The 15,724-nt window shown below is 51.1% G+C and overlaps 1 protein-coding gene across 12 annotated transcripts in view; it reads right to left on the reverse strand.

The window, feature by feature from the left end:
- Positions 1-15,724, reverse strand: part of TANC2 (tetratricopeptide repeat, ankyrin repeat and coiled-coil containing 2) — a 327,280-nt gene that overhangs the window by 5,608 nt on the left and 305,948 nt on the right. For 9 of the 12 annotated variants that reach the window (XM_064174070.1, XM_064174069.1, XM_064174067.1 and 6 more), the window contains 7 exons: positions 15,405-15,528; positions 8,821-8,996; positions 6,983-7,115; positions 6,345-6,374; positions 5,355-5,446; positions 2,589-2,735; positions 915-1,015 (listed from right to left, as the gene is read on the reverse strand). In XM_064174070.1, coding sequence (XP_064030140.1) covers positions 915-1,015; positions 2,589-2,735; positions 5,355-5,446; positions 6,345-6,374; positions 6,983-7,115; positions 8,821-8,996; positions 15,405-15,528 — 803 coding nt within the window. The remainder of the gene's footprint in view (positions 1-914; positions 1,016-2,588; positions 2,736-5,354; positions 5,447-6,344; positions 6,375-6,982; positions 7,116-8,820; positions 8,997-15,404; positions 15,529-15,724) is intronic. The other 3 variants (XM_064174071.1, XM_064174065.1, XM_064174064.1) reach the window with 1 other exon arrangement.

Here is a 15,724-nt window from a genome sequence, read left to right on the forward strand (position 1 = left end):
GTCACAGCTCTGCCTCCCACGTCCAAACACAGCATCAGCTAGGCCAGGAGCCCAGCTCCACACGAGGCCTCCACCACAGAAGGTCAAATGGTGGTGGTGTCTGCTGAGCTGCAATGTTTGCACAGGTGGTCTCAGCATACCTCCAGCTATTGCTGATTCTCTGAGTGGCCAGGAGGGGGTTTGGCTGCTGTTTAAAACCGAGATGTTTGCAATTACTGTGCTCAGCCCTGCAGCACAGGACTCCAACACAAGCCCCCCTGCTCACTCAGGAGTGGCATCAATTGCTCCTGAAGCCAATCCAATCTCACATCTTTTAGCCTTCAGAGAGGTTAACAAGGGAACCCTCTGGGCTCCATCTGGGATGCAGTGGGATCCCAGTGCTGCAGCTCTCTAGGAGCTGGTTGCAGTGCTCTGAGCACAAGCTGTAGCTGAAAGCTCACCACCAGCATGGCCACTGCACAGCTCATCATCAGCTTCTGCCTTTTGCAGACAGTGCTGCAGGACAGATTGATTCATAGATCTGAAGGCCAGAAGAGACCATCAGGAGGAAGGAGTCTGCCTTCCTGCGTAACACAGGCCACAGGGCTTCCATGAATCATATTTTGCTTTGAGCCTAAGCTGTGGTTGAACTCAGGCATGTATTTAAAACACATCCTCCACCTTGGAGTTAAGGTTTGCAGTGCAGTGAGATGAGCTAAGATGAACCCCTCAGAACGTTTGCACCTTCAGCTGTCTCCAGAAGTTACCAAAGGAGAGAGGGTGTTTGGAGTCTGAGGTCTCATCAGTCAATGCTCCTTTGCCATCGCTTCCCATGGAGGCAGTGGGAGAGTTTGGCAGGGTAGATGCCTGTGCTGGTGTGGCCACCAGGCTCGCAGAGATCAGCCCCTTGCACTGTTGTCTCTCTCCCTCCTCACCTGCTGCTGCGCTTGGCCCTTGCTCTTGCATAGTAAGCTTCGTAAGACTTCGGTTTCAGCTCCAGAGCTTTAGTGGCAAACTCCTCTGCCATTCCGAAGTCCTGTCATGACAAGGGGGTGCAGATAAGAAACTGAGCAGGCACAGAAACAAGAACAAGCACAGCTTTGGGAGCAAATCAGCTGCATATGGACTTTGCTTTTGCTGTTCGCATGTCCCGTGGAACGGCTGAGGGTACCAGAATGTTTCACAGGGAGTCAACACCACTGAGAGCCAGAGAGCTCCAACGGCACATCCAAAGACTCAGAGCCCTCTCAAAGCTGTCAGCACCCTCAGATGCCAGCAGGCCACCGGCTCTGCTCTCACTGATTGTGCCCCTGACAAGCGCTTGCAGTCCCTCTCCAGCCACCTCCAGTCCCGAGGAAGCTTCTGCTCCCACAGAGGCTGGAATGTGATCTCCCAAAGGGTTTTTCCATATCAAAAAACACAGGAAACCTTTCCCAGGCCCCCTGCTTCCCACTGGGAACACACGGACAGACCGCAAAGGGGCTGAACAAAACAGCTCATGGAGGACTGAGACATCTCAGTGGCAAAGGTCTCCTACCAGTGCCACCCATTCCACCGACTCTTGCCAGTCCCCTACACCTCACCTGGGAGTCCAGTTTGGGAGTGGGGAGGGAAAAGGGGACAGCAGAAGACAGTCTGCTATGGGTGCTTTTGAGTGGCAATGCTGTGGTTCAAACCTTTAACAGACCATCAGCTGTGCTTCCAACCTTCACCAGACTATGAGCTATGGTTCAAACCTTCACCAGACCATCACCTGTGGTTCAAACCTTCACCAGAACATCACCTGTGGTTCCAACCTTCACCAGACTATGAGCTATGGTTCCAACCTCCACCAGACCATCAGCTGTGGTTCAAACCTTCAACAGACTATCAGTTGTGGTTCCAACCTTCACCAGACCATCAGCTTTGGTTCTGACCTTCACCAGATCATCAACTTTGCTTCAAACCTTTGCTAGAGTATCAGCTACGGTTCAAACCTTCATCAGACTATCACCCATGGTTCAAACCCTCTGTCTGTCCTTCTTTGCTTGGTCCCAACTATTTCACACACCACTAAGCTCAGCTGAAGTCACAGAGGTGGATGTCTCTGCCTACGGTGCAAGGGCACAGTGGCACCTGTTTGCTGGAAGACCAGACCCACTGCAGGAGCTGCTGTTGCTGGATAGGAGTGACAATGATCCAGCAGCTCTGGAAGGAGAGGGAGTATGTGGGGGTGTTCCTGGATGAGTCAGTGCCCCAGGGAAGTGCTAGCCCCCTAAGTGAACGCTCCTTCCTTTAGAATTCATCAGTACTCCCAGGAGCACATCTCCTGGCTCCTCCCTCCCCACTGCCCTAGAAACGTGGAGCCTGCCTCCAGCCTCACCTCCCATCCTCATCCAAAGGCAGCCATAAAAAATGCAGGAAGCTATAAACATAGCAATGAATTTTTAATCACCAGAAATGCACATTAACTGATGACTCCTTCTGCATTATGGGATGGCAGTGCTCTGTGAAGGACAACCAGGGGAGATCTCAGGGGTCGGGGCAAGGGCAGGGGACAGAGGTGCCTGTGTGCACAGGCTGAAAGTGGTGGCTTGTGCTTGAGGCCAGGAAGAGTGGGGGAGACTCACGTTCATTTTCCTTCGACACCGGGAGAGGTTGAGGAGCAGAGACACCTTCAGCTCACGGAAGGTCTTCAGGTCTTCTCCAAACCCTTCCCTAGGGAACTTCTTCAGAGCGTACTGGTAGCGCTGGGCAGCCTCCTTCACTTTACCTTTCTAATAGAAGCAGAACAGGTCAGAACACAGCCTTGGGGTGGGTTTGCTTCAGCACAGAGAACTCACTCGCCAGCTCCCTGAGTGGTTTAGGTGGTTAAGGCAACATGACTGCACTGTTTGGCTCTTTCTAGAAAGGAAAGCCAAGGGACCACCTGGTCTGGGAATGCAGGGGCCTGGTGTGAGTTGGATTAGAACCACAGAATTATTTTAGTGGGAGGAGACCTCCAAGATCATTGAGTCCAACCTTCAACCTAACACCACCATGGCCATTGAGCCATGCCCCCAAGTGCCACGGCCACGTGTTTCTTGAACATCTTCAGGGACAATGACTCCACCATGTCCCTGGGCAGCCTGTTCTGAAGCCTGGGGTCATAGAATCCTAGAACAGTTAGGTTGGAAGGGACCTCAGAGATCATCTACTCCAACCTCCATGCCATGTGCAGGGATGTCTTTCAACTAGACTTGGTTGCTCATGGCCTCATCCTTACACCACAGATTTGGACTGTACTGTGTAGTTATTCAGGGGATATAGCACAGCAATTGGACAGGGATACCTCATCCAGCCTGGCCTTGAACACCCCCAGGAAGGAGGCATCCACAACATTCCTGGGCAGCCTATTGCAGAGTCTCATCACCCTTGTACTGAACAACTTCTTTCTAAGCTCCAGCCTAACCCTGCCCTCCTCAGCTTCAAACCATTCCCCCTTATTCTGTCTCTAGACAACCTCATGAAAAGTCCCTCCGCAGCCTCCCCACAGGATCCCTTCAGGTCAATACCTGAAGGGCAGCTCTAAGGTCCCCCCCCAGCAGGAGGATCTCTTCTCTAGGCTGATTCCAATCCACACAGAATTGTCCCACCACAGCAGGAAACACACCAGAGATTGTGTGATGTTAACCTGACACAATTCCCTCTGGATTCTGGATGGATGGTCTGAGCTGGGTGATCAGTAACCCACATCTGCAGGACACCCAAAGCTGAGGAAGCATCAGAGAGGGTAAAGAACATGAAGTGTGGGACTTTGGATGGAGTTCCTGGGGCTTGGAGAAGCCTTTGCAATAGCAAACCTCAGTGTTCTGGTACTGATGTGTCTCTGACGTTGGACAAATGGGTTGAGATTTGGCTCCCTGGGCTTTAGGTGTCTCGAAATTAGTGTCTCCATCTAAACCTGTCAGCTAGGCTCCTTTTATAGCTATTGGGACACCACAGTCACCTTCAAAGGGTGACTCATCCTTGTTATTTTGGGCACCTCATTTCACGATGGGATGATCTGCACCCTGGAGGGGAGCAGCCATGGTACCCAGGGTGAAAGAAAGAGGGCAGGGTGGGATCTAGGACACATGGAATTTCTGATGACCCAGACATAAATTTTGCAGCTACCAATAGCAGAGCTTTAAAACCTGTTAGGCTCAGGTTTCTCAGCTGTATCTCTGGCAGATAACTCCCCTTACAATGCCAGCTTTGCATATTTGCTGCTTCACCCTTAGAGCCTCACAGTGAATCATTGTTGTACTTGCACATTTTGTGTGTGTGTGAGTGCAGACCTCCAGGTTTTAAAGAGTGGCTTAAAATAAACACAGAGCATCCAAAAGACTCTCTGACGGTAATGGGGGAATGTCTCCCATGGGCTAAAGGACATGACAAAGCCATCTGTGCCCTGACAATCTGTTTGCACTGCAAAAAGTTTCTTCCAGGAGTCTTTCTGGGATTTATTATCTCCTTGCCTTGCTCCACAGCGGTCTCAGCCTGCTAGGTAATGACAACCTTGCCAGATCTGATGCAATGACATCAATGCTCCAAGTCTCTGTAAAACACTTGGGTTCTGGTGTTTTCCAAGAGGAAATGAAGTGCTGGCTCAAACCCAGACTGCACAGAGCCTTGGCTTTGCTTCAGCTTCGTTACAGATTTGGGCAATCAATCCTCCAACCCTAGCCCCACTAACCAAAACCAGTTTCAGGCACAAGGGGCACCCTGAGCAGTAGCTTTGGCTTGCCATGGGTTAAGGGACAGTAGGACAAGGGAGGTTATTCTTCCCTTATACTCAAGGCCACACCTTGAGTCCTGTGTCCAGTTCTGGGCTCCTCAATTCAAGAGAGATGCTGAGGTGCTGGAAGGTGTTGAGAGAAGGGCAGCAAGGCTGGGGAGGGGCCTGGAGCACAGCCCTGTGAGGAGAGGCTGAGGGAGCTGGGGGGGTGCAGCCTGCAGAAGACGAGGCTCAGGGCTGACCTCATTGCTGTCTACAACTACCTGAAGAGAGGCTGTAGCCAGGTGGGGTTGGTCTCTTCTGCCTGGCAACCAGCAACAGAACGAGGGGACACAGTCCCAAGTTGTGCCAGGGCAGGTCTAGGCTGGAAGTTGTTGCCAGAGAGAGTGGAATGGGCTGCCCAGGGAATTGGTGGAGTTGCTGTCCCTGGAGGTGTTCAAGCCAAGCCTGGATGGGGTACTTAGTGCCATGGTCTGGTTGACTGGCTAGGGCTGGGTGCTAGGTTGGCCTGGCTGAGCTTGGAGGTCTCTTCCAATCTGGTTCATTCTATGATTCTATTCTAAGGCAGCAGCACTGCTCGGTCAAAAGCTCAGAGTTCTGCTGCAAGCTCCAACTGTTATAAGCTCACTCTTCTCACCTTATAAAACATGTCTCCCTCCTCCATCAGCTTGCTCAACAGGATGATCATGATGTCTGGTTTGGAGGTTGCCATCGCCCATGTTGCTGGACCTGTAGTGTACAGGATGCATGATGGGTAAAAAACTCATACAATGCAAAGGTGGTAGGAAGCTGGGTGGAAAAAATATCCTGGGGTGGGAATTTCTGCTGGAGAGAACAACTTGGCGTGGTCAGAGGGCAGTGTGCTCCGAATGATTGAGCTGACAGTTAAATTAACATCATCCCCATCGCAATGGCTTTCCTTTGCAGTCATTAAGGCTAATCCTAGCCCCCAGCACTGGGATGGGCTGGGAGCTGCCGGGAGCCTTTTCCACAAGAGGGCAGTGTCGGTTGTGGAACCAAGCCCGGGTGGGGGAACCCAAAGGGACTCAGAAGGAGAAATCAGAGTGGTTACATAAACGCTTTTCTGAACGAAAGTGTCTGGGAAAGCTGCAGCTGGGCTGTCGGTAGGCATTTGGCACTTCAGTGGATTGCGATTTCCAGCTTCACAAGATGTGAAACGCCAGAGTAGAAAAACCCACGAGGGTGGGAAGTATGACAAAGGGAAGGGCAGTGCCTGAGTGCCGCCGGGGTGAAGCCATCCCTGGGGCTAGGGACACACCGGCTCTGCCCCACGCAGAGCCAGCTGTGAGCTCAAGGACTGAGTCCGGGAGGGAAGAGGTGGCCAAATATCTGGGGACGATTCATTAGTGCGGGTGAAGAATAAGTCAACGATAGTCTATGAGTAGATTCAGTAGGTTTTGGGGGGAAGGAGGTTAGTTTTTGAGTTCAAGTTATTCTCTGCAACAGTCATTAGGAAAAAAAAAAAGTAATAAAGTATTTATCTGAAGGTGAGGTAAATTAAAAAGATTAGAGGTGTGGGGGACGCATGCAGGCTAAATCAAACAGGAGAAAGCAAGGCTGACAAAGCTATCAGATCGAAGCTGATGCTGACAGCAATGAGATATACCTCGTGGGCGACTCGGTAACGTCTGACAACCTTCAAAGAAAGGAGAAAACAAAAAGTTGTAGGAGAGAAGGGGGGGGGGAGGGGAAAGAAAAGAATGGATGAAGGTGTGGAGAAAAAAAAAAAATCAAACCAACAAACAAACAAAGAAAGGAAAAAAAAAAAAAGGCAGCTGTGAGAGGCAGGCAGCAGAGAAGCCAATGCACCAGCAACATCCCCTTGCACAGGATAAAGGTAACGTGAGCGGCTGTGCGGCGCGGTGCGGGGAACGCTAACGGCTGGAAGCGTACACAGAGCAAGTGGAGGCAGCAGCTCACAGCAATGCATGGACATTGTACTTCTGTCGACTCAGGACTAGTAAAGATAGAAAAAGCATTACCAGAGGAAAGACCTTGCCAAAGGAACAGTGGTTTATTGATTAACTTGGCTAAGTAAGACGATAGTTAGCAAGAAAGATAAAGGAACTCTCTCTAAGTCTCCCCCTGTTCAGCGGGCAGGGCTCCACGGCTGCTCGCAGTGAGGCAGCAGCCTGGGCTGTGGCTGCCTCTGGGTCACGCTTGGGGTTCTTAGGGAGCCAGCCCCCAGTGCTGTGAGTCCTGCCTGGGCACACGGCCGGTGGTGCATTGTCCCCTTGTCCCTACCTATCTTGGCTCCTTTCTTCAGCAGCGTGACGACGACCGAGGTGTTGCGGCAGCCGACTGCCCTGTCCAGGGGCCGCATCCCGCTGTAGTCAACGTGCTCGATCATGGCCCCGTGGTCCACCAGAAACTGGACCTGCAATGAGAAGTCCAATGGTCAGAGCAGCTCCTGAGTGAGACCTTTGTGTGCTGCCACGGACGTGCATCCAGCAAAATCACACAGCCCTGTCATGGCTGGGGGCTGGAAAGGACCTCTGGAGGTCATCTAGTTCAATTTCCCTGCTAAATCAGAGTCACCCTCTGCAGGCTGCCCACAATGTTCAGGCAGGTTTGAAGCTCTCCAGAGGAGACTCCACAACCTCTCTGAGCAGCCTGCTCCAGAGTTCCACAACCCTCAGAACAAAGAAGTCTTTCCTCATGTTCAGCTGTAACTCCCTCTGCTCCTAAGCCTGCTCTGCCACACTGCTTGTGCCAAGCCCTACAAGGCCTGAGGGTCCACCAGTCTCTTATGTTGTCCTTTGTGGAAGTGCCTGAACATATGGAGGGCCAGGACCACAACAGTGATACAAAGGCTGGAACCCCTCTGCTGTGAGGTCTGGCTAAGAGAGCTGGGGTTCAGCCTAGAAAAGGAGGCTCCAGGGAGTGCTTCTGGTAGCCTTTCAATGGTTGAAATGTCCAAGAAGAAAGTTTGGGATAGACTTTTGAACAAGGCCTGTTGTGACAGGACAAGAGATGATGGTTGGTAACTGAAAGAAGGGGATTCAGACTGGGGAGATGGAAGAAATTGTTAGCACTGAGGGTGGTGAGACCCTGGCCCAGGTTGCCCAAAGAGGTGGTAGATGCCCATCCCTGGAACCATTCCATGTTGGCTTGCTTGGCTCTGAGCAATCTGCTCTAGTTGGGGCTGTCCCTGATGACTGCATGGTGTTGGACTGGATGAGCTTTGCATGTCCCTTCCCCTTCAAACCACCTGAGACTCTATGACTCGGGATGAGATTGAACAAGGCCAAGTGCACTTTGGCCACAACAACCCCAAGTAGCACTACAGGCTGGGGACAGAGTGGCTGGAAAGCAGCCAGGAGGAAAGGGACCTGGGGGTACTGATAGATAGTAGCTGAAGATGAGCCAGCAATGTGCCCAGGTGGCCAAGAGAGCCAATGGCATCCTGGCCTGCATCAGGAACAGTGTGGCCAGTAGGACAAGGGAGTTCTTCTTCCCCTGTGCTCAGCACTGGTCAGGCCACACCTTGAGTCCTGTGTCCAGTTCTGGGCTCCTCAATTCAAGAGAGATGTTGAGGTGCTGGAAGGTGTCCAGAGAAGAGCAGCAAAGCTGGTGAGGGGCCTGGAACACAAACTCTGTGAGGAGAGGCTGAGGGAGCTGGGGGTGTTTAGCCTGGAGAAGAGGAGGCTCAGGGGGGACCTCATTGCTGTCTAAAACTACCTGAAGGGACATTGTAGCCAGGTGGGGTTGGCCTCTTCTCCCAGGCAAACAGCAATAGAACAAGGGGACACAGTCTCAAGCTGTGCTGGGGGAAGTCTAGGCTGGATGTTAGGAGGAAGTTGTTGGCAGAGAGAGTGATTGGCACTGGAATGGGCTGCCCAGGGAGGTGGTGGAGGCACCGTCCCTGGAGGTGTTGAAGAAAAGCCTGGATGAGGCACTTAGTGCCATGGTCTGGTTGACTGGCTAGGGCTGGGTGCTAGGTTGGACTGGATGAGCTTGGAGGTCTCTTCCAACCTGGTTGATGCTATGATTCTATGACTCTCTATGCTCATTGCTACCTCAGACCAAAGTGGACCAGCTGAAGGTTTGCCACCCAGTGGCCCTTCCCTCCAGCCACTCACCACCTCCGCGTCGCCGTAGAAGGCAGCCAGGTCCAGCGGCGTGCGCCCGTTCTTGTCGGCGTGGTCGGTGGCAGCTCCGTTCTCCACCAGGGAACGCACCACAGGGAGATGTCCCTTCAGGCAGGCCCAGCTGAGGGCTGTCAAGCCCTCCTTGTCCATCAGAGCGATGGAGGCACCTGGAAGAACAAGCACCAGTTAAGCACGTCAGAGCTCCCCGTGGCTGAGCGCTACGGCACGACTCGGTGGCGACAGCTCATTTCCAGAGCTGCCTGCAGGATTATTCATGGCTTTATTAACATTTCTCCCACCCTCCATGGCAACTTGGAGCACACTGATGGCAACTGTGGCAAAGGGAGTTTCTTCACACCAAGCTGCAAACTTTCTCGCACCTAGCTCTGGAGGCTTTTCTGGCAAACACCATCTGAGCAGCAGGGTGGATTTGACGTCTCTCATCTGAGACATCAATCTTCCCTTTTAGCTGGTGTTTTACAGTCGAGCCCCAGTCCAGTGTGAGGCAGAGATGAAGACCATTCTGCTGTTTCAGCAGGTCATGGCATAGCAAGGGGAGCTAAGTCAGTTCAGCTCAGCTCTTCTACCAAAGCACACAGTTCACCCTCTTCACTCCCCTCCCTCTTCCCCAAATCCACACCACTTCCAGCAGTATTTCTCCCTGAACTTTACCCAAGATAAATACGATGCTGTGGGATAAACTATTGCCAGCAGCAAGCCAAGGAGAGAGGGACTTGACATTTTCTTGGCTGAAGAAGCTCTGCTGCCATACCAACGGGTCAGTGCTGCTTCCTATGGCATATGGAGAGGCATCTGAGTCCTGAGCAGCAGCACTAAGTGAACACTCCTCTTCATGGCATGGAGACAACTCCTGTTGCCATGGCACAGGCAGGGCTCCAGCTCTTGAGCATTCAGAATAGATCTGGAGCAGCTCTGCTCCTCCGAGGAATTGTGGCTACCTGCGAGGTGCTCCTGCCAGCAGGCTGGGAGGAATTGCTGCTGCAGTGCTTTTCTCCTGGAGGGAAACTCTAAAGTGCCCAGTGTGGTGTCTCCTTTGGTTCCAGAAAGCTCAGTGTGTGTGTGGGGATTATTGTGACTCTCCTGAAGCTTCCCATTCATCCCAGCTGGCAGATCCTCCAGTTAGCACATATTGCCCAGGTAACAGCAAACTGAGAGGGCTTCCAGCTCACACAACTTCGTGTCTGTGGAGCACAGCACATGAGCATTTGTTTGGGATGGTCAGGAACTTCTGCTGGAGCTTCCAGCACAGCATCCTGCTTGCTTCCAACTGCAGCATCAAGTGCCAGTGAGGGAGGCGGCAGACAACATCTGGGGCAACCTGGTGAGCCAAGGAGGGACACTGGCTGCAAGGCAGCTCCAATGCACAAGCTGAGGGATGACAACATGAACTGCCAACATCTTGACAACCTTCTCTCACAGTGTCCCACTGCACCCAGGAACCCCTCTGAAACTCTGTGAAAGCCCTCCAGATGTCCCACAGCTGCCCCAAGGCCAGCAAAGCAGGACAGAGCCTCAGTTCATTCCTTCTTGTTTGTACCAGCTGCTTTCTTGCAATCAAACCATTGAAGTGTTCTCTTGGGTTTTTCCCTCTGACTCTTCTGGAGCAGGTGAGAAAGCTCCTGCAATAAAAAGGAAGGCTGGAGAGCAACATCATGACTCAATCTTCCTGCTCTTTTCCCAGTCCAGTGGAGGAAGAGGCAGACCATAGCACAGGGTGATGGGCACAGAGCTCAGGGTATCGCTGCAGCACTGGAAGCTGGAGGTCCCAGTGAGTCGTGCTGCTGCAGAAATGCCCAAACACTGCTCCAGGGCAGGCTGGGCACAAGTGCTGAGCTCCTGACGCAGCTGTGGCTTCCAGCAGAACTTCTACTTGACTCTGAAGGCATCTCTGGCTCCTTCGGGGATCTCTGACCTACTTAGCATTAAGGCAGGCAGAAGTGGAACAAGCTGACGGTTTCGAGGGCAAGTGGCTTAAGGTGACCTCATGGGATCAATCCCTGCTGCAGGGGGAAAGATTTTGCCTGGGTAAACCCAGCTTGCTTCTGAGAAGGGCTGGGCTGCTCTTCCCTAAAAACACTCACTGGCTAATGCTAGAGTTTATGATTTAATACCACAGAATTGTCTGGATTGGAAAAGACCTAAGATCACTGAGTCCAACCATCAACCCAACACTGACAAGTGCTTGACTAAGCCATATCCCTCAGCACTATGACTCCTCAATACCTCCCGGGTCAGGGACTCCACCACTGCCCTGGCCAGCCTGAGCCAGGGCTTGACAACACTTTCAGTACAGAAATTCTTGCTGATGTCCAGCCTAAACCTCTCCTGGTGCAGCCTGAGGCCATTTCCTCTTGTCCTATCACTTGTTCTTTGGTTGAACAGACCCAACCCCCTGCCCTACAACCTCCTTTCCTTGCTATCCTGCAGGCACAAAACTATGAGCTAGAGAAAAAATAAAATGCAAACAGGAACAATTGGCCCTTGGAGCATCAAAAAGCAGCAGGGAGTGGCCAGGATGGTTGGATCCTTCCTGCACAGAGGATGTAGCCAAAGCCACAGTGCCCAGGCAGGGTTATCTCTGCAGAGACACTGCGTGTCAGACACCAAGGAGCAGCACCCACATGTACCACACAGCCCCAGGCAGCAAAATCTGAGGGAGCTGAGGCTGTTTAGAATGAAGAAAAGGAGGCTGAGGGGAGACCTTCTTGCCCTCTACAACTCCCTGAAGGAAGGCTGCCATGGGGTGGGGGTTGGGCTCCCAAGTACCTGGTGACAGAACCAGAGGAAACAGCCTCAAGCTGCACCGGGGCTGACCAGCAGGGAAAACTTTCTCATGGAAACTTTGTCAAGCCCTGGCACAGGCTGCCCAGGGAGGTGGTGACTCCATCCCTGGAGGTGTTTAAAAGCCTTGCAGATGTGGTGCTTGGGTACATGGCTTAGTGATGGACTTTAGCAGAGTTGGGTTATTGGTTGGAGATCTCAGCAAGAGCCTTTTCCAGCCTAAATGATTCCATGGTTCTATGAACACCAAGGGATTGATTTTAGCAGGAAAACCAGAGGCAGGCTCAAGCTGTCTCCAGACACAATGAGCACCAGGGATTCCATTGTTTGGTGTAAATAAAGCTGGCTTTAGCAGAGCTGCTACCAGGGACGCTTCATTCACACACTCATTACTCCTGGGTGTAAAGCAAGAGCAGCAGGTACCTCTAAGAATCTGGATTTCAAATTGATTGATGACTGCAGCTCTGTTAATAAAAAGTGTTTACAAACGCTGGCTGTGTTAATCAACTAGAGCCAAATGAGATTTGCTTTGCAACACACTAATTAATGCTTATGGCTTATGATTCACACACACTTTGATTTTAATGAAACACTGAACAGGATTGTCAAAGCCATTTTAATTAACACACACACCACACATCACTGTACTCTGGCCTAGGCTCCAGCTAACTTTCCAGGACCACGTGTTACAGCGTGTTTAAGTGGAGTTTAGGAGGCTGTTGAAAAGAATGGACCTTTTAAAGTGGAAAATATTTGACTTCTTGGGCTCTTGGTATCCAAAGAGCCAGGAAAACTTTCCTGGGGATCCCATAACCAAGATCAGGCTCGCTGGAATTTTCATCTGTGCGAGTTTGAGGTTAGCTGAAAGATATTCTAGCGAAAGAAATTAGATTACAGGCTGTGAAAAGGAAACAGGAGTGATGCATACTGCACTCAGAGGCTTGCTGAGATGCATAAAAGCAAGAACACAAAAGACAGGTAACAGAGTTGCAGTGGCTCTCTGCTGCAGCTGGTGCCTGGGCTGCTTTCTGTGTACCTAATCCTTCTGCTTCCTAACCCCCCTGGCTGATCCTCCAAACTCACCTTGCACCTAAGGCAAAGTCTGGGATAAGGTAGAGTGAAAAGAAGGTGTTTGGGAGCCCCTGCTGGGGACTCTGGTTTCTGGGAGGGGAGTTGTGTGTCTGTATTACTTTAACTTTGCATGTTTTTGTATAGAGCTGCAAATATTGTAACTATCTGCTTGGATATTGTGCTAAGCTGTGAACACAAAGCTTCATTCCTTAGCTTCCAGCTGGCTGAGTCTAGTCTGGGTGACTTCATAAGAGTAGTGGGGCAGGCAACTCCCAAACCATCACATCTTCCTTTTACCAGTCTCAAGCAACTTGCACAGTTCTCAGGTCTGGTAATAATAATAATGAAACTAATAACAACAACATCATCATCAACAACATCACACACTTGAAGCCTTTTACACAGAGTTGGTCGAGTGCAAAAGGGGCCAAATGTCAAACATGGAGAGTGGGAATTTGATTTTCTTTTCAAAACAGAGTTATCAGGAAATAATGAATGGAATGAATTTAATTGAATGGATTCATACAAAACTCATGCCTCAAAATGATCTTTGTCCCATCCCTCTGCAAGTTAAAGTAGTGACAGAAAGGTCTAACCTGTGGCTCAGGACAGACAAAGTTGTTCCTGCAAGCCTGGCAATATGACAGTGCAAAAATGTTCTTACAACCACTGGATAAAATATTCCAGTGTCTTACATTTTGGTTTAAAGGATCTGACACAGTCACTTATGATAGGAAGCAAATAAATATCCCTTCCCCAAAAGGGATCTTATCTGAAATAAGCATCTCAACAGCACAAGACTTAAAGGTTATTTCTAGCCCCCCAAAAAGAATAAAGAAGGAAAAAGGAAAAGGAAAGTGAACCAACTAAAGCAAGCACTGGCTGTTTGCCAGGGAAAAACATTAAGTCTCTAAGGAACTAGAGAAAGGAGGACTGATGGTACTCACATGGACTGCAAGTGAGGCTCTGAGTCACCTCCAACACGTTTGGCAGCAATGAGTAAAACTGAACCATGCCCCTGCTGGCTGAGTAACTCCTCGTGGAGGGGAATTATTAGACACTGGAAGCACTGAGCAAAGGGAATCTGTGAGTGCAGAGCTGAGGAGTGGGCTGTCTCCAAAATAATTCCTGTTGATTTGCAAAAAAGCCACCAAATCTGCTGGTGTTGGTGTCAAAGAGGTGGGTGACAACAACAGCACCAGCAATAGAAGGGTTAAAACATAGCCCAGGCTCTGGTGGCAGAATCACCACGGTTGGAGAAGATCTCTAAGATTCATAGGTTCATAGAACTGGTTGAGTTGGAAGGGACCTTAAAGATCATCCAGTTCCAATCCCCCTGCCATGGCCAAAGACAGCTCTCACTAGCCCAGGTTGCTCAAGGACTCATCCAACTTTGGCCTTGAACATCTCCAGGAGGAAAGGTATCCACAGCCTCCCTGGCCAACCTCTGCCAGTGTCTCCCCACCCTCACTGTAAAGAACTTCTTCCTAATCTCCAGTCGAAGTCTCCCCTCCTTAAGCCTCAATCCATTGCCTCTCATCCTTGCCCAGGGAGGTTGTGGCTGCTCCCTCCCTGGGATGCTCAAGGCCAGGTTGGATGAGGCCTTGAGCAACCTGTTCTAGTGGGAGGTGTCCCTGCCTATAGCAGGGGGTTGGAACTGGATGATCCTTGAGGTCTCTTCCAACCTAAACCATTCTATGATTCTATGGCTGCAAGCCCTTGTAAAAAGTCCCTTCCTGGCTTTCTTGTAAGCCCCTACAATCAAGAACATCAAGACCAAGCATTATCTAACTCTACCAGGGTCACTGCTACACCATATCCTTGAGCACCATATCTAGATAACTTCTAAATACATCCAGGCCCTGCAGTTGAGCCCTGCCTGTTTGTTCCACGGTGGTGCTGCTGGTTCAGTCACATCACCTGTTGATGTTCTTGTCTCTAAGCATGGTCAAACCCAATGCCCAAAGCACCTGTGACAGGTTATTTTCTAACTCATGTGCATGGTTTGAGGCTGTGAGCATCACAGAATTGATCAGTTTGGAAAAGTGAGCATCACAGAATTGATCAGTTTGGAAAAGACCTTCAAGATCATCTAGGCCAACCTGTCACCCACCACCACCTAATCAACTAAACCACAGCACCAAGTGCCACATTCAGTCTCCTTTTAAACACCTCCAGGGACAGTGACTCCACCACCTCCCTGGGCAGCCCATTCCAATTCCAATCTCTCTTTCTGTGAAGAACTTCTTCCTAACATCCAGCCTAAACCTGCCCTGGTACAGCTTGAGGCTGTGTCCCCTCATTCAGTCACTGGCTGCCTGGGAGAAGAGACCAACCCCACTTGGCTACGACCTCCCTTAAGGTAGTTGTAGAGAGCAATAAGGTTCCCCCTGAGCTTCCTCTTCTCCAGACTAAACAACCCCAGCTCCTGCAGGTGCTTCTTGTAAAGCTGTGCTCCAAGCCCCTCACCAGCTTTGGTGCCCTTCTCTGGACACAGACAACAAAATGGACAGCCAAGATTAAGGCTGTGACTCTCACAGCCTTGTTCTCCAATAAGCTGGGTGAGGAGAACCTCTCTCACCATCTGAGCCAGCGGTGGGATTGCAATCCCCACCCTGCCACTACGAACAGTTGTGCAGGAGATACTGCAGTGGGACTCGCTGTGGCTGGTGTCCAGCACACTCCCAAGCAGGTGCTCTAACCTTGTGCAAGCAGAAACTCCACCGTGCCCAGGTGTCCTTCAGATGCAGCCATCATCAGCGGCGTCCGCCCCTGCTTGTCTGCCATGTTCACATCAGCGCCGTGCGTGAGTAAGAGGTCTACGATCTGCAACACACCAGAGCACAGGCTGCAGGGACAGGCACCAGCTGGGGCCACACGTGGCAGGCAGAGACCCAGCTGGCCAGAAGCCAGAGTCGAGGACGAGCAGAGCAGCCCCCGTGTCTTGAAACCTCACCTCCCCGAGGCATGGATGCCCTCTGGGATTGCTGCATGCAAGAAGCAACGAAGGACAGCAAAAGTG

This window comes from Pogoniulus pusillus, chromosome 40, assembly GCF_015220805.1.
Source record: "Pogoniulus pusillus isolate bPogPus1 chromosome 40, bPogPus1.pri, whole genome shotgun sequence".
NCBI classification, from domain to species: Eukaryota; Metazoa; Chordata; class Aves; order Piciformes; family Lybiidae; genus Pogoniulus; species Pogoniulus pusillus.